General features: G+C 44.2%; 1 protein-coding gene across 2 annotated transcripts in view; it reads left to right on the top strand.

Moving 5' to 3' along the window:
- The window catches only part of map3k20 (mitogen-activated protein kinase kinase kinase 20), a 38,640-nt gene extending 20,556 nt beyond the window's left edge, over window positions 1-18,084 (top strand). For both annotated transcript variants that reach the window (XM_045694305.2, XM_045694306.2), the window contains exons 10-11: window positions 16,438-16,576; window positions 16,758-18,084. In XM_045694305.2, the coding sequence (XP_045550261.1) occupies window positions 16,438-16,576; window positions 16,758-17,522 (904 nt within the window). In that variant the 3' untranslated portion in view covers window positions 17,523-18,084. The remainder of the gene's footprint in view (window positions 1-16,437; window positions 16,577-16,757) is intronic.
- The last annotated feature ends 312 nt before the right edge of the window (window positions 18,085-18,396 follow it).

The following is an 18,396-nucleotide window of genomic DNA, read 5'->3' as shown; positions in this document are numbered from 1 at the left end:
ATATTATTCATGTTCTGGTTAAAAAAAGGCCCTAATGATTTATGCTATACAACGTTTGACATGTTTGAACGAACGTAAATATATTTTTTCCCCTCGTTCATGACGAGAAGTCCGGCTGGCTTAGATCATGTGCTAACAACACGGATCTTTTTGGATATAAATGATGAGCTTTTTTGAACAAAACTACATTCGTTATGGACCTGGGACTCCGGGAAGTGACATCTGATGAAGAGAATCAAAGGTAATGGATTATTTACATAGTATTTTCGATTTTAGATCTCTCCAACATGGCCGTTTGTCTGTATAGCAAAGCATATTTTTCTGGGCGCAGTGCTCAGATTATTGCAAAGTGTGATTTCCCAGTAAGGTTATTTTTAAATCTGGCAAGTTGATTGCGTTCAAGAGATGTAAATCTATAATTCTTTAAATGACAATATAATATTTTACCAATGTTTTCTAATTTTAATTATTTAATTTGTGGTGCTGACTTGACTGCCGGTTATTGGAGGGAAACGATTTCCTCAACATCAATGCCATAGTAAAACGCTGTTTTTGGATATAAATATGAACTTGATAGAACTAAAAATGCATGCATTGTCTAACATAATGTCCTAGGAGTGTCATCTGATGGAGATTGTAAAAGGTTAGTGCATCATTTTAGCTGGTTTTATGGTTTTGGTGACCCTGTCTTTGAATTGACAAAACATTACACACAGCTATTGTCAATGTACTCTCCTAACATAATCTAACTTTATGCTTTCGCCGTAAAAACCTTTTTGAAATCGGACAACGTGGTTAGATTAAGGAGATGTTTATCTTTCAAAGGGTGTAAGATAGTTGTATGTTTGAAAAATTTGAATTTTGACATTTATTTGGTTTCAAATTTGCCGCTCTTGAAATGCACCTGCTGTTGATAGGGTGCACCACGGGTGGCACGCTAGCGTCCCACATAGCCCCAAGAAGTTAAACTGGCAGATGTTCTGAAAGAGCTGCAAAACCTGGACCCGTATAAATCAGTTGGGCTAGACTCTCTGGACCATCTCTTTCTAAAATTATCCACCGCCATTGTTGCAACCCCTATTACCAGTCTGTTCAACCTTTCTTTTGTCCGAGATCCCTAAAGATTGGAATGCTGCCACGGTCATCCCTCCTCTTCAAAGGGGGTGATACTCTAGACCCAAACTGTTATAGACCTATGTCCATCCTGCCATGCCTTTCTAAAGTCTTCGAAAGCCAAGTTAATAAACAGATCACTGACCATTTCAAATCCCACCGTACCTTCTCCGCTGTGCAATCCGGTTTCCGAGCTGGTCATGGGTACACCTCAGCCACGCTCAAGGTCCTAAACGATATCATAACCGCCATCGATAAAAGACAGTACTGTCCAGCCGTCTTCATCGACCTGGCCAAGGCTTTCAACTCTGTCAATCACCATATTCTTATCGGCAGACTCAATTGCCTTGGTTTCTCAAATGACTGCCTCGCCTGGTTCACCAACTACACTGCTCAAAAAAATAAAGGGAACACTTAAACAACACAATGTAACTCCAAGTCAATCACACTTCTGTGCAATCAAACTGTCCACTTAGGAAGCAACACTGATTGACAATAAATTTCACATGCTGTTGTGCAAATGGAATAGACAACAGGTGGAAATTATAGGCAATTAGCAAGACACCCTCAATAAAGGAGTGGTTCAGCAGGTGGGGACCACAGACCACTTCTCAGTTCCTATGCTTCCTGGCTGATGTTTTGGTCACTTTTGAATGCTGGCGGTGCTTTCACTCTAGTGGTAGCATGAGACAGAGTCTACAACCCACACAAGTGGCTCAGGTAGTGCAGCTCATCCAGGATGGCACATCAATGCGAGCTGTGGCAAAAAGGTTTGCTGTGTCTGTCAGCTTAGTGTCCAGAGCTTGGAGGTGCTACCAGGAGACAGGCCAGTACATCAGGAGACGTGGAGGAGGCCGTAGGAGGGCAACAACCCAGCAGCAGGACCGCTACCTCCGCCTTTGTGCAAGGAGGAGCAGGAGAAGCACTGCCAGAGCCTTGCAAAATGACTTCCAGCAGGCCACAAATGTGCATGTGTCTGCTCAAACGGTCAGAAACAGACTCCATGAGGGTGGTATGAGGGCCCGACGTCCACAGGTGGGGGTTGTGCTTACAGCCCAACACCGTGCAGGACGTTTGGCATTTGCCAGAGAACACCAAGATTGGCAAATTCGCCACTGGCGCCCTGTGCTCTTCACAGATGAAAGCAGGTTCACACTGAGCACGTGACAGACGTGACAGAGTCTGGAGATGCCGTGGAGAACGTTCTGCTGCCTGCAACATCCTCCAGCATGACCGGTTTGGCGGTGGGTCAGTCATGGTGTGGGGTGGCATTTCTTTGGGGGGCTGCACAGCCCTCCATGTGCTCGCCAGAGGTAGCCTGACTGCCATTAGGTACCGAGATGAGATCCTCAGACCCCTTGTGAGACCATATGCTGGTGCGGTTGGCCCTGGGTTCCTCCTAATGCAAGACAATGCTAGACCTCATGTGGCTGGAGTGTGTCAGCAGTTCCTGCAAGAGGAAGGAATTGATGCTATGGACTGGCCCGCCCATTCCCCAGACCTGAATCCAATTGAGCACATCTGGGACATCATGTCTCGCTCCATCCACCAACACCACGTTGCACCACAGACTGTCCAGGAGTTGGCGGATGCTTTAGTCCAGGTCTGGGAGGAGATCCCTCAGGAGACCATCCGCCACCTCATCAGGAGCATGCCCAGGCGTTGTAGGGAGGTCATACAGGCACGTGGAGGCCACACACACTACTGAGCCTCATTTTGACTTGTTTTAAGGACATTACATCAAAGTTGGATTAGCCTGTAGTGTGGTTTTCCACTTTAATCTTGAGTGTGACTCCAAATCCAGACCTCCATGGGTTGATAAAATGGATTTCCATTGATTATTTTTGTGTGATTTTGTTGTCAGCATATTCAACTATGTAAAGAAAAAAGTATTTAATAAGATTATTTCTTTCATTCGGATCTAGGATGTGTTGTTTAAGTGTTCCCTTTATTTTTTTGAGCAGTATACTTCGCAGACAGATTTCATTGTGTCAAATCGGAGGGCCTGTTGTCCAGACCTCTGGCAGTCTCGATTAGTACCACAGGGTTCAGTTCTCGGGCCGACTCTTTTCTCTCTATATATCAACGGTGTCGCTCTTGCTGCGGGTGATTCCCTGATCCACCTCTACGCAGACGACACCATTCTGTATACATCTGGCTCTTCTTTGGACACTGGGTTAACTAACCTCCAAACGAGCTTCAATGCCATACAACACTCCTTCCGTGGCCTCCAACTGCTCTTAAATGCTAGTAAAACCAAATGCATGCTTTTCAACCGTTTGCTGCCCGCACCCGCCCGCCCGACTAGCATCACTACTCTGGACGGTTCTGACCTAAAATACGTGGACAACTACAAATACCTAGGTGTCTGGCTAGACTGTAAACTCTCCTTCCAGACTCATATCTTGTTTGGCGCTGGCGTGCCGCTAGCGACCCACCTCGACAACATCCGGTGAAATTACAGAGCGCCAAATTCAAATGACAGAAATAGTAATAATAAACATTCATGAAAATACAAGTGTTATACATCGGTTAAAAGATGAACTTCTTGTTAACCTCTCTTGGGTAGGGGGCAGTATTTTCACCTCCGGATGAAAAGCGTGCCCAAAGTAAACTGCTTGTTACTCAGGCCCAGAAGCTAGGATATGCATATAATTGGTAGATAATGTTTGTGAGTATAACAGAACTGATATGGCATTCGAAACCCCGAGGACAAACCATCCAGGGGAAAAAATGTTTGAGGTCATAGGATTTTCCATTTGTTTTCTATGGGATACCCTTATTATTATTTATTATTTAAATAAATAATTATTATTTATTATTACTACGTTTTAGGGTACCTGAGGTTGGATTAGGAACGTTGTTTGAATCTCCACCCGGCACAGCCAGAAGAGGACTGGCCACCCCTCATAGCCTGGTTCTTCTCTAGGTTTCTTCCTAGGTTTTGGCCTTTCTCTGGAGTTTTTCCTAGCCACCATGCCTCTACACCTGCATTGCTTGCTGTTTGGGCTTTTAGGCTGGGTTTCTGTATAGCACTTTGAAATATCAGCTGATGTAAGAAGGGCTACATAAATACATTTGGTTTGATTTGATTATTAAGAACCTGGTTGCAGTTCCTATGGCTCCCACTAGATGTCAACAGCCTTTTTGAAATCTGACACAGAGGCTGGATTAACAAGGAGTTAAGCTTTATTTTGATGTATAACACATATATTTTCAAGAATGTTAAATATTTGAATTTGGTATTTTTGAATTTCGCGCTCTGCAATTTCACCAGATGTTGGCCAGGTGGGACGCTACCATCCCACCTGCCCATAAGAAGTTAAGCCAGCCACTTTGTCAGATTTCAAAAAGGCTTTATGGCGAAAGCATAACATGTGATTATCTGAGGAAAGCGCCCCGCACACAAAAGCATTCAAACATTTTCCAACCAAGCAGAGGAGTCATGAAAGTCAGAAATAGCAATAAAATAAATCACTTACCTTTGAAGATCTTCATCTGGTTGCAATCACAAGGGTCCCAGGAACACAATAAATGGTTGTTTTGTTCGATAAAGTCCTTCTTTATATCCCAAAAACTCTGTTTTGTTGGCGCGTTTTGTTCAGTAATCCACTGGCTCAAAGGTGGTCAAAACATGCAGACGAATACATCCTAATAGTACCGGTAAAGTTTGTCGAAACATGTCAAACAATGTTTATCACTAATCCTCAGGGTGTCAATTATCTAAATAATCGCTAATATTTCAACCGGACAATAGCGTATTCAATAGAAAGGAAAAAGGACGAAGGGTGAGCACACAGTCAAGTGCGCAAACCAGTACTGCATGCTTCCCCAGTCCCCTAACCAAAAGGTATTTTTCTTCGTCATTTTTCAGAAAACAATCCTGAAACCATGTCTAAAGACTGTTGACATCTAGTGGAAGCCATAGGAACTGCAATCTGGGCCCTAACCAATTACATAGTCAATAGGCATTAAATGGTAAACCACTCGCATCAAAAATATCCCACTTCCTGGATGATTTTCCTCGGGTTTTCACCTGCCATATCAGTTCTGTTATACTCACAGACATTATTTTAACAGTTTTAGGAACCTCAGAGTGCTATCTATCCAATGCTACCAAGTATATGCATATCCTAGCTTCTGGGCCTGAGTAACAGGCAGTTTACCTTGGGCATGTCATTCATCCGAATTTCCGAATACTGCCCCCTGTCACTAAAAAGATATCAAACATCTCCAATCCAAAATCAAATCTAGAATCGGCTTTCTATTTTGCAAAAAGCCTCCTTCACTCACGCCGCCAAACTTACCCTAGTAAAACTGACTATCCTACTGATCCTCGACTTCGGCGATGTCATCTACAAAATGTCTTCCAATACTCTACTCAGCAAACTGGATGCAGTCTATCACAGTACCAAAGCCCCTTATACCACCCACCACTGCGACCTGTATGCTCTAGTCGGCTGGCTCTCGCTACATATTCGTCGCCAGACCCACTGGCTCCATAAGTCTATGCTAGGTAAAGCTCCGCCTTATATCAGCTCACTGGTCACGATAACAACACCCATCCGTAGCACGCGCTCCAGCAGGTATATCTCACTGGTCATCCCCAAAGCCAACACCTCCTTTGGCCACCTTTCCTTCCAGTTCTCTGCTGCCAGTGACTGGAACGAATTGCAAAAATCGCTGAAGCTGGAGACTTACATTTCCCTCACTAACTTTAAACATCAGCTATCTGAGCAGCTAACCGATCGCTGCAGCTGTACATAGTCCATCTGTAAATAGCCAATCTACCTACCTCATCCCCATATTGTTTTTATTTACTTTTCAGCTCTTTTGCACACCAGTTTCACTACTTGCACATCCTCATCTGCTCATCTATCACTCCAGTGTTAATCTATTAAATTGTAATTACTTTGCTACTATGGCCTATTTATTGCCTTACCTCCTCACGCCATTTGCACACACTGTATATAGACTTTCCTTTTTTCTATTGTGTCATTGACTGTACGCTTGTTTATTCCATGTGTAACTCTGTGCTGTTGTTTGTGTCACACTGCTTTGCTTTATCTTGGCCAGGTCGCAGTTGTAAATGAGAATTTGTTCTTAACTGGCCTACCTGGTTAAATAAAGGTGAAAAAAATAATCATTTTTTGAAGCCAGACACAGGACAGAGAGCAGGGCTCACTGTATACACTCACAACCTAACAAGAGGCCCCAGTGTGTGTGTGTGTGTGTGTGTGTGTGTGTGTGTGTGTGTGTGTGTGTGTGTGTGTGCGTGTGTCTCAGGAGAGAAGCTGAATGCATGACCCTGCTGGCTCGTTGGCTTTAGTCTATAATAAGACTCTGGAAACTATCCATGTAGGAGATTCCTCTACTTAGCCTGTCGGGGGGGGGGGGGGGGGGGGGGGAGCGACAGGAAGAAGAAAGAGTTCACATAAGAAGCATATAGGGGGCATCTAGAAGTCAAGTATGGGAAAAGATGGAAGGGGGCACTATTTAGAGAGGACACCAAATGTAGAGGGTGAAAAATAAAACACTGATGAAGAGAGAATAGAGACAAGAGGGAGGAGAGAAAGGAGGAGGGGGAAGAGGGTGACAGATTCTGTTCGTGTTTGACATGAGTGTGGCAAGATCATCAATTATGAGAGAAGAATAGAGAATGAGTGGAAAGATCTGGGTGAGAGAGGGGGAGGGAGAGGGTGGAGGAGGGAGAGAGTGGGGGGAGAGAGTTGGGGAGAGAGAAGTGGAGGGAGAGATTAAGGGGGAGAGAGAGTGCAGGAGAGAGTTGGGGGGAGGAGGGAGATAGTGGGGGAGGGAAAGGGGGAGGGTGTGAGTTGGGGAGAGAGTTGGGAGGAGAGAGGGGGAGAGAGAGAGTGTGGGAGAGAGAGGGGGAGGTAGAGGGTGGGGGAGAGCGAGGGTGGGGGAGAGCGAGGGAGAGAGAGAGGAGGGTGAGAGCGAGGGAGAGAGAGGGGGAGGTAGAGAGCGGGGGAAGGGACAGAGTGGGGGAGACAAATGGGAAGGGAGGTATTTTATAAAAAAATTATAACATTACAATACATTCACAGATTTCACAACACACTTTGTGCCCTTAGGCCCCTACTCCACCACTATCACATATCTGTAGTACTAACTCCATGTGTATGCGTGTGTATAGTGCGTATGTTATCGTGTGTGTATGCATGTGTCTGTGCCTATGTTTGTATTGCTTCAAAGTCCCCGGTGTTTTTTTTATCCGTTTGTTTTTTTTTTAAATCTAATTTTACTGCTTACATCAGTTACCTGATGTGGAATAGAGTTATATGTAGTCATGGCTCTATGTAGTACTGTGCGCCTCCCATAGTCTGTTATGGACTTGGGGACTGTGAAGAGACCTCTTGTGGCATTTGGTATTTTGGTATTTTATTAGGATCCCCATTAGCTGTTGAAAAAGCAGCAGCTACTCTTCCTGGAGTCCACACAAAACATGAAACATAATACAGAATGACATAATACAGAACATCATTAGACAAGAACAGCTCAAGGACAGAACTACACACGTTTATGGCATGTCTTGTGGGGTATGCATGGGTGTCTGAGCTGTGTGCCAATAGTATAGACAGACAGCTCGGTGCATTCAACATGTCATACCTCTCATAAATATTAGTAGTGATGAAGTCAATCTCTCCTCCACTTTGAGCCAGGAGAGATTGACATGCATATAATTCATATTAGCTCTCTGTGTACATCCAAGGGCCAGCCGTGCTGCCCTGTTCTGAGCCATTGCAATTTTCCTAAGTCCTTTTTTGTGGCACCTGACCATACGACTGAACAGTGGGAAGGGAGGGAGTGGGGAAGAGAGAGGGGGAAGAGAGAGTGAGAGGGCGAGGTAGGGAGTGGGGGTAGGGGGAGGGAGAGAGTGGAGGAGACAAATGGGAAGGGAGGGAGAGAGTGGGGAAGAGAGTGGAGGTGAGAGGGAGAGTGGGGAGAGAGAGGGGGAAAGAGGAGGAGGGAGAGAGTGGGAGGGAGAGATGGTGGGAGAGATGAGAGAGAGTGGGGTTACAGAGAGGGAGAGAGTGGGGGGAGAGGGAGGGAGACAAATGGGAAGGGAGGGAGAGAGTGGGGAAGAGAGAGGGGGGGAAGGAGAGAGAGATTGTGAGAGGGAGGGAGGGAGAGAGAGAGTGGTAGGAGGAAAGTGGGGGGAGGGAGAGGGGAGGGAGAGAGAGTTGGGGAGAGACAGGGGGAGGGAGGGAGAGAGGAAGAGAGGGAGAAGAGTTGGAGACAGTGGGAGGGAGAGATAGTAGGGGTTGTCATTGGAGGAAGGTTTACAGAGGGGAAACGTTGTGAGGAGGGCTTTAAGAGGCGGAGAGAAGTAGGAATAGGAGATGAGCAGTGTGATTGGGGTTCGGAGAGAGGGAGAAGTTTGAAGAGAGGGAGAAGTTTGAAGAAAGGGAGAAGTTTGAAGAGAGGGAGAAGTTTGAAGAGAGGGAGAAGTTTGAAGAGAGGGAGATTTTGAAGAGAGGGAGAAGTTTGAAGAGAGGGAGAAGTTTGAAGAGAGGGAGAAGTTTGAAGAGAGGGAGAAGTTTGAAGAGTTTAGGGAGAGGGCGAGGGAGATATGTCCATGTGTCAGATGTCTGTATATTTAGGTGTTGTGTGTCTGTGTTCCATTATATCATTTCATATCACAGACTAAACAGTGCCCCATAGTGGAATAAACTGTCAGCACTAGATAGATAGTGACCTAATGCCAGAACCGGACAAGAACCTGACACCCTCAGCACACCTGCTTGGACAAACACCTGCCTGGAGGTGACAGCATTCCCTCTCCCACATGCCCCTCTAGGCACAACATAACCAACAAAAACGGGTCACAACTCCTGCAGCTCTGTCGCACGCTAGGTATGTACATAGTCAAAGGTAGGCTTAAAGGGGACTCCTATGGTAGGTACACCTATAGCTCATCTCTTGGCAGTAGTACTGTAGACTACTTTATCACTGACCTCAACCCAGAGTCCCTGAGCGCTCACAGTCAGCCCACTGACACCCCTATCAGATCCCAGCAAAATCACAGTCTACTTGAACAGAACAATACTCAACCATGAGGCATCAAAGCCAAAGGAACTGAGTAATATAAACAAATGCTATAGATGGAAAGAATGCAGTGTGGAAACCTACCAAAAAACAATTAGGCAACAACAAATTCAATCACTTTTAGACAACTTCCTGGACAAAACATTCCACTGTAATAGTGAAGGTGTAAACGTGGAAGTAGAAAATCTGAACAGTATATATCTGACCTCTCAGCTTCCCTATCAATTCAAAAAAATTCAAACAGGAAACCTGAAGAAAAGTAACAACAATGACAAATGGTTTGATGAAGAATGCAAAAACCCGAGAAGGAAATTGAGAAACCTGTCCAACCAAAAACATAGAGACCCAGAAAACCTGAGTCTGTGCCTTCAGTATGGTGAATCACTAAAACAATACAGAAATACAATACGGGAAAAAGAAGGAACAGCACGTCAGAAATCAGCTCAATGTAATTGAAGAATCCATAGAATCTAACCACTTCTGGGAAAATTGGAACACACTAAACAAACAACAACACGTAGAGTTATCTATACAAAATGGAGATGTATGGGTAAGCCACTTCTCCAATCTTTTTGTCTCTATACCGAAGACAAACAGCAAAAACATATACATGATCAAATACAAATCTTAGAATCAACTAGTAAAGACTAACAGAACACACTGGATTCTCTAATTACCTTGAATGAACTACAGGACAAAATAAAAACCATCCTCAGCTCTGGCATCTTCCCCAATACTTGGAACCAAGAACTGATCACCCCAATCCACAAAAGTGGAGACACATTTGACCCCAATAACTACCGTGGGATATGCGTCAACATCAACCTTGGGAAAATCCTCTGTGTTATCATTAACAGCAGACTTGTACATTTCCTCAGTGAAAACAATGTACTGCGCAAATGTCAAATTGGCTTTTTACCAAATTATCGTACAACAGACCACATACTCACCCTGCACACCCTAATTGACAAACAAACCAAAACAAAGGCAAAGTCTTCTCATGTTTTGTTGATTTAAAAAAAGCCTTTGACTCAATTTGGCATGAGGGTCTGCTATACAAATTGATGGAAAGTGGTGTTGGTGGAAAAACATACAACATTATAAAATTCATGTACACAAACAACAAGTCTGCGGTTAAAATTGGCAAAAAACACACACAGTTCTTTCCACGGGGCCTTGGGGTGAAAAAGGGATAAAGTCCCACCCTCTTCAACATCTATATCAACAAATTGGCGAGGGCACTAGAACAGTCTGCAGAACCCGGCCTCACCCTACTAGAATCTGAAGTCAAATGTCTACTGTTTGCTGATGATCTCATGCTTCTGTCACCTACCAAGGAGGGTCTACAGCAGCACCTAGATCTTCTGCACAGATTCTGCAAGACCCGGGCCCTGACAGTAAATCTCAGTAAGACCAAAATAATGGTGTTCCAAAAAAGGTCCAGTCGCCACAAATACAAATTCCTTCTAGATACCGTTGCCCTAGAGCACACAAACAATTATACATACCTTGGCTTAAACATCAGCACCACAGGTAACTTCCACAAAGCTGTGAATGATCTGAGAGACACGACAAGAAGGGCATTCTATGCCATCAAAAGGAGCATCAAATTCCACATACCGATTAGGTACTTGAATCAGATATAGAACCCATTTCCCTTTATGGTTGTGAGGTTTGTGGTCCGCTCACCAACCATGAATTTACAAAATGTGACAAACACCAAATTGAGACTCTGCATGCAGAATTCTTCAAAAATATGCTCTGTGTACAACGTAGAACACCAAATAATGCATTCAGAGCAGAATTAGGCCGATACCCACTAAGAGCTGTTAAATTCTACAACCACCTAAAAGGAAGCGATTCCCAAACCTTCCATAACAAAGCCATCACCTACCGGAGAAGAGTCCCCTAAGCAATCTGTTCCTGGAACTCTGTTCACAAACAGACCCCACAGAGCTCCAGGACAGAAACATAATTAGACCCAACCAAATCATGAGAAAACAAAAACATAATTACTTGACACATTGGAAAGAATTCACAAAAAAACTGAGCAAACTAGAATGCTATTTGGCCCTAAACAGAGAGTACACAGTGGCAGCATACCTGATCACTGTGACTGACCCAAATTTAAGGAAAGCTTTGACTATGTACAGACTCAGTGAGCGTAGCCTTGCTATTGAAAAAGGCAGCCGTAGGCAGACCTGGCTCTCAAGAGAAGACAAGATATGTGCATACTGCCCACAAAATGAGGTGGAAACTGAGCTGCACTTCCTAACCTTCTGCCCAATGTATGACCATATTAGAGGTACATATTTCCCTCAGATTACACAGACCCTCAAAGAATTCAAAAACAATCCCAATTTTGATAAACTCCCATATCCGCTGGGTGAAATACCACAGTGTGCCATCATATCAGCAAGATTTGTGACCTGTTGCCACAAGAAAAGGGCAACCAGTGCAGAACAAACACCATTGTAAATACAATCCATATTTATGTTTATTTATTTTTCCTTTTGTACCCTAACCATTTGCACATCGTTACAACACTGTATATATACGGTTGAAGTCGGAAGCTTACATACACCTTAGCCAAATACATTTAAACTCAGTTTATCACAATTCATGACATTTAATCCTAGTAAAAATCACCACTTTATTTTAAGAATGTGAAATATCAGAATAATAGTAGAGAGAATGATTTATTTCAGCTTTTATTTCTTCCATCACATTCCCAGTGGGTCAGAAGTTTACATACACTCAATTAGTATTTGGTAGCATTGCCTTTAAATTGTTTAACTTGGGTCAAACATTTCGGGTAGCCTTCCACAAGCTTCCCACAATAAGTTGGGTGAATTTTGGCCATTTTTCCTGACAGAGCTGGTGTAACTGAGTCAGGTTTGTAGGCCTCCTTGCTCGCACGTGCTTTTTCAGTTCTGCCCACACATTTTCTATAGGATTGAGGTCAGGGCCTTGTGATGGCCACTCCAATACCTTGACTTTGTTGTCCTTAAGCCATTTTGCCTTGCTTGGGGTCATTGTCCATTTGGAAGACCCATTTGCGACCAAGCTTTAACTTCCTGACTGATGTCTTGAGATGTTGCTTCAATATATCCACATAATTGTTCTCCCTCAAGATGCCATCTATTTTGTGAAGTGCACCAGTCCCTCCTGCAGCAAATCACCCCCACAACATGATGCTGCCACCACCGTGCGTCACGATTGGGATGGTGTTTTTCGGCTTGCAAGCCTCCTCCTTTTTCCTCCAAACATAACGATGATCATTATGGCCGAACAGTTCTATTTTTGTTTCATCAGACCAGAGGACATTTCTTCAAAAAGTAGGATCTTTGTCCCCATGTGCAGTTGCAAACCGTAGTCTGGCTTTTTTATGGTATTTTTTGAGCAGTGGCATCTTCCTTGCTGAGCGATCTATATAAGACTTGTTATATGTCGATATAGGACTTGTTTTACTGTGGATATGGACACCTTTGTACCTGTTTCCTCCAGCATCTTCACAAGGTAATTTGCTGTTGTTCTGGGATTATACACTGCTCAAAAAAATAAAGGGAACACTTAAAACCTCTTGGGGCTATGTGGGACGCTAGCGTGCCACCCGTGGTGCATCCTATCAACAGCAGGTGTATTTCAAGAGCGGCAAATTTTAAACCAAATAAATGTCAAAATTAAAATTTTTCAAACATACAACTATCTTACACCCTTTGAAAGATAAACATCTCCTTAATCTAACCACGTTGTCCGATTTCAAAAAGGTTTTACGGCGAAAGCATAAAGTTAGATTATGTTAGGAGAGTACATTGACAATAGCTGTGTGTAATGTTTTGTCAATTCAAAGACAGGCGTCACCAAAACCATAAAACCAGCTAAAATGATGCACTAACCTTTAACAATCTCCATCAGATGACACTCCTAGGACATTATGTTAGACAATAAATGCATTTTTAGTTCTATCAAGTTCATATTTATATCCAAAAACAGCGGTTTACTATGGCGTTGATGTTCAGGAAATCGTTTCCCTCCAATAACCGGCAGTCAAGTCAGCACCACAAATTAAATAATTAAAATGAGAAAACATTGGTAAAATATTATATTGTCATTTAAAGAATTATAGATTTACATCTCTTGAACGCAATCAACTTGCCAGATTTAAAAATAACCTTACTGGGAAATCACACTTTGCAATAATCTGAGCACTGCGCCCAGAAAAATATGCTTTGCTATACAGACAAACGGCCATGTTGGAGAGATCTAAAATCGAAAATACTATGTAAATAATCCATTACCTTTGATTCTCTTCATCAGATTTCACTTCCAGGAATCCCAGGTCCATAACGAATGTAGTTTTGTTCAAAAAAGCTCATAATTTATGTCCAAAAAGCTCCGTGTTCTTAGCACATGATCTAAGCCAGCCGGACTTCTCGTCATGAACGAGGGGAAAAAATATATTTACGTTCGTTCAAACATGTCAAACGTTGTATAGCATAAATCATTAGTGCCTTTTTTAACCAGAACATGAATAATATTCAAGGTGGACGAATGCATTCTCTTTTATAACGTATTGGAACGAGGGTACCCAACATGAACTCGCGCGCCTGAGTCTAATCGGCCATCACCGTTCCAAAGCTCTTGTTCGGTCAGATCTCACAGTAAAAGACTCAAAACACTTTGTAAAGGCTGGTGACATCTAGTGGAAGCAATAGGAAGTGCCAAAACATTAATCAACCCCTGTGTGTTTCAATGGCATAGGCTTAAAGGTAATTCAACACATCAGGTATCCACTTCCTGTCAGAAAATGTCTCAGGGTTTTGCCTGCCAAATGAGTTCTGTTATACTCACAGACACCATTCAAACAGTTTTAGAAACTTTAGGGTGTTTTCTATCCATATATAATAAGTATATGCATATTCTAGTTACTGGGTAGGATTAGTAACCAGATTAAATCGGGTATGTTTTTTTATCCAGCCGTGAAAATACTGCCCCCTAGCCCCAACAGGTTAAACAACACAATGTAACTCCAAGTCAATCACACTTCTGTGAAATCAAACTGTCCACTTAGGAAGCAACACTGATTGACAATAAATTTCACATGCTGTTGTGCAAATGGAATAGACAACAGGTGGAAATTATAGGCAATTAGCAAGACACCCCCAATAAAGGAGTGGTTCTGCAGGTGGGGACCACAGACCACTTCTCAGTTCCTATGCTTCCTGGCTGATGTTTTGGTCACTTTTGAATGCTGGCGGTGCTTTCACTCTAGTGGTAGCATGAGACGGAGTCTACAACCCACACAAGTGGCTCAGGTAGTGCAGCTCATCCAGGATGGCACATCAATGCGAGCTGTGGCAAGAAGGTTTGCTGTGTCTATCAGCGTAGTGTCCAGAGCATGGAGGCGCTACCAGGAGACAGGCCAGTACATCAGGAGACATGGAGGAGGCCGTAGGAGGGCAACAACCCAGCAGCAGGATCGCTACCTCCGCCTTTGTGCTAGGAGGAGCAGGAGAAGCACTGCCAGAGCCCTGCAAAATGACCTCCAGCAGGCCACAAATGTGCATGTGTCTGCTCAAACGGTCAGAAACAGACTCCATGAGGGTGGTATGAGGGCCCGACGTCCACAGGTGGGGGTTGTGCTTACAGCCCAACACCGTGCAGGATGTTTGGCATTTGCCAGAGAACACCAAGATTGGCAAATTCGCCACTGGCGCCCTGTGCTCTTCACAGATGAAAGCAGGTTCACACTGAGCACGTGACAGACGTGACAGAGTCTGGAGACGCCGTGGAGAACGTTCTGCTGCCTGCAACATCCTCCAGCTTGACCGGTTTGGCGGTGGGTCAGTCATGGTGTAGGGTGGCATTTCTTTGGGGGGCCGCACAGCCCTCCATGTGCTCGCCAGAGGTAGCCTGACTGCCATTAGGTACTGAGATGAGATCCTCAGACCCCTTGTGAGACCATATGCTGGTGCGGTTGGCCCTGGGTTCCTCCTAATGCAAGACAATGCTAGACCTCCTGTGGCTGGAGTGTGTCAGCAGTTCCTGCAAGAGGAAGGCATTGATGCTATGGACTGGCCCGCCCGTTCCCCAGACCTGAATCCAATTGAGCACATCTGGGACATCATGTCTCGCTCCATCCACCAACGACACGTTGCACCACAGACTGTCCAGGAGTTGGCGGATGCTTTAGTCCAGGTCTGGGAGGAGATCCCTCAGGAGACCATCCGCCACCTCATCAGGAGCATGCCCAGGCATTGTAGGGAGGTCATACAGGCACGTGGAGGACACACACACTACTGAGCCTCATTTTGACTTGTTTTAAGGACATTACATCAAAGTTGGATCAGCCTGTAGTGTGGTTTTCCACTTTAATTTTGAGTGTGACTCCAAATCCAGACCTCCATGGGTTGAAAAATTGGATTTCCATTGATTATTTTTGTGTGATTTTGTTGTCAGCATATTCAACTATGTAAAGAAAAAAGTATTTAATAAGATTATTTCTTTCATTCAGATCTAGGATGTGTTGTTTAAGTGTTCCCTTTATTTTTTTGAGCAGGATATTTCACTTCGCACCAAAGTACGTTCATCTCTAGGAGACAGAACGCGTCTCCTTCCTGAGCGGTATGACGGCTGCATGGTCCCATGGTGTTTATACTTGCGTACTATTGTTTGTACAGATGAACGTGGTACCTTCAGGCTTTTGGAAATTGCTCCCAAGGATGAACCAGACTTGTGGAGGTCTACAATTTTGTTTCTGACGTCTTGTCAAGCAAAGAGGCACTGAGTTTGAAGGTAGGGCCTTGAAATACATCCACAGGTATACCTCCAATTGACTCAAATGATGTCAATTAGCCTATCAGAAGCTTCTAAAGCCATGACATAATTTTCTGGAACGTTCCAAGCTGTTTAAAGGCACAGTCAACTTAGTGTATGTCTGACCCACTGGAATTGTGATACAGTGAATTTTATGTGAAATAGTCCGTCTGTAAACAATTGTTAGAAAAATGAGTTGTTTCATGCACAAAGTAGATGTCCTAACCAACTTGCCAAAACTATAGTTTAACAAGAAATTTGTGGAGTGGTTGAAAAACGAGTTTTAATGATTCCAACCTAAGTGTATGTAAACTTCCGATTTCAACTGTATGTTTCCCATGCCAATAAAGCCCTTTGAATTGACTTGAATTGAGAGCTCTAGACAACGTAAGGGAATGGACAATGGGCATAATATAACAGTAGCTCTCCTCTCTGTAGGTGTGAGATAGATGCTACGTTGGAGAGGTTGCGGAGGCTGGAGAGAGACCTGGGCACTAAAGAGAAGGAGCTGGAGGAGAGAGAGCAAAGACTGAAACTGTGGGAGGAGAGACTGATGGAGAGGTCCAATGTGACACCTGTGAGTAGCCTACATGTTTGGCCGGGTTTCAAAGACCACAATGCTTCATTCATGTACGTGTTCTATTTGTTTTACAACCTTATTTGAGATTAAATATTAGAAAGAGTCATGTTGTAGAGTATCAAGCCCCTCAACCCCCCGTCTCCATCCCCCCATCCCCATTTTTCTTTCTCTCTTTCAGTTCTTCTCCCCTATAGCATCAGGCATCAGTTCGGAGTTGTTCTTCCACTCTCAGTCTCAGGAGTCCAACAACGCCAAGACATCCTGCCTCATCCGAACCCTCAGCAATGGAGAGAAGGACAGGGGGATGGAGGGAGGGATGGACAGGGGGATAGGGGGGTTCCAGTCCATGCTTAGAGGCTTATCAAGCAGTCTTGGGGAGGCAGCTGGGGATGGAGGGTTGGAGGTAACCTGGGGAGAGAGAGAGAAGGAGAGGGGGACTGAGGGAGGGATAGTTGGGGGGTGTCTGGCGCTAGGGGAGGAGGGGCGTTTACAGATAATGCTAAAGGGGTTCCAGGGTGGGATTGGAGAGGTAGAGGGGGAGACTGTGGAGGGGGGGAGTATGGAGGGAGGGAGGCTACAGTCCATGTTTAGGGAGCTGAGTAGGGGCAGTTTGTTCAGGGACATGCTATCTTTAGCTGATATTGAGGGGGTAGAGGGGGTAGGTGACATGGACATGAACATGGGGGAGATAGGTGACCTGGGGGTGGTAGTGGTCAGGGGGGATACGGCTGGGGTCATAAGTCATAAGGTCAGGAGTGAGTTAGGGGTCAGAGGTCAGGGGGTGAGGTCGGGAGTACAGATGAGCATGTGGACAACGTCCAATCAGAACTCTTCTAAGACTTGCAGCATGCGACAGGGAACCAAAATCAATATGGCCGCCACCGCTGAGGCGTTAGACATGAACGTGATGGAGCTGAGCTGGTCTGACCACGACAGTGACTAGGAGAACACACAAACACACAGGGATACTGGGAAGGTACACACACACACCACACACACAATTTTGTTTTTGTTACGTCATTATTTTATTTTTTAATTGAAGCCAAAGTTATCCACCCCCTGTTGTGAGGACTTTAGGGGATAATAGTGAAGAATTGTCAGCAGTGTGGATTTCCTCCTGCTAACTGTCATGTTATTCTGGTGTATTGAAGCCTTTAAAGTGGTATGCAACTGATGTGCCATATTAACAAGTGTTACATAGACCAGAGAGCAGTTTGTGGAAGCTAGGACTCCAGTCCAGGGTACCATCCAATGTTCTATGCTTTTAGACCATTGATCCAGTTCATTCGTTCAAAACTAAACTTTGAATTCAATTCAATTCTTACTGTGATCAAATGGATTCTTACTGTGATCAAATGGATCCTTACCGTGATCAAATGGATTCTTACCGTGATCAAATGATCCTTACTGTGATCAAATGTGTAAAACTATTTTGCAGCTCCCTTCTCTTTATATATTGTATTGTTTTTCAATAAATTCAGAAAAGTACTGATATTTTCATTTAAGTCATATGACAAACATTTTTGTTTCAACATTTTTGTTCCATACAAATGTCTTTATACTGTATTTCAAAAGCAGCATAAAACCTGGTTTGAGAGATTATGTAGTAGAGGAAAAGACACAGCCTATGAACAACTAATGAAATAACTACCTCACTCCGTTCCTACCCCCCCCAAAATCCCTTAAACCAACAGAGGAGCAGGCCCCTCATCCTTCTTCACCTCATTTCTCCTGCCTACCCTGACAGCTGACTCACACAGTGAGCAGCATTGCTACCCCAGCTAGTACCAACTTGGCTCGTCTCTCTGCTGATCTCC

Source organism: Salmo salar, chromosome 14 (genome assembly GCF_965601325.2).
Source record: "Salmo salar chromosome 14, fSalSal1, whole genome shotgun sequence".
In the NCBI taxonomy this organism is placed as follows: Eukaryota; Metazoa; Chordata; class Actinopteri; order Salmoniformes; family Salmonidae; genus Salmo; species Salmo salar.
This window is presented reverse-complemented; position numbering and strand designations above follow the sequence as displayed.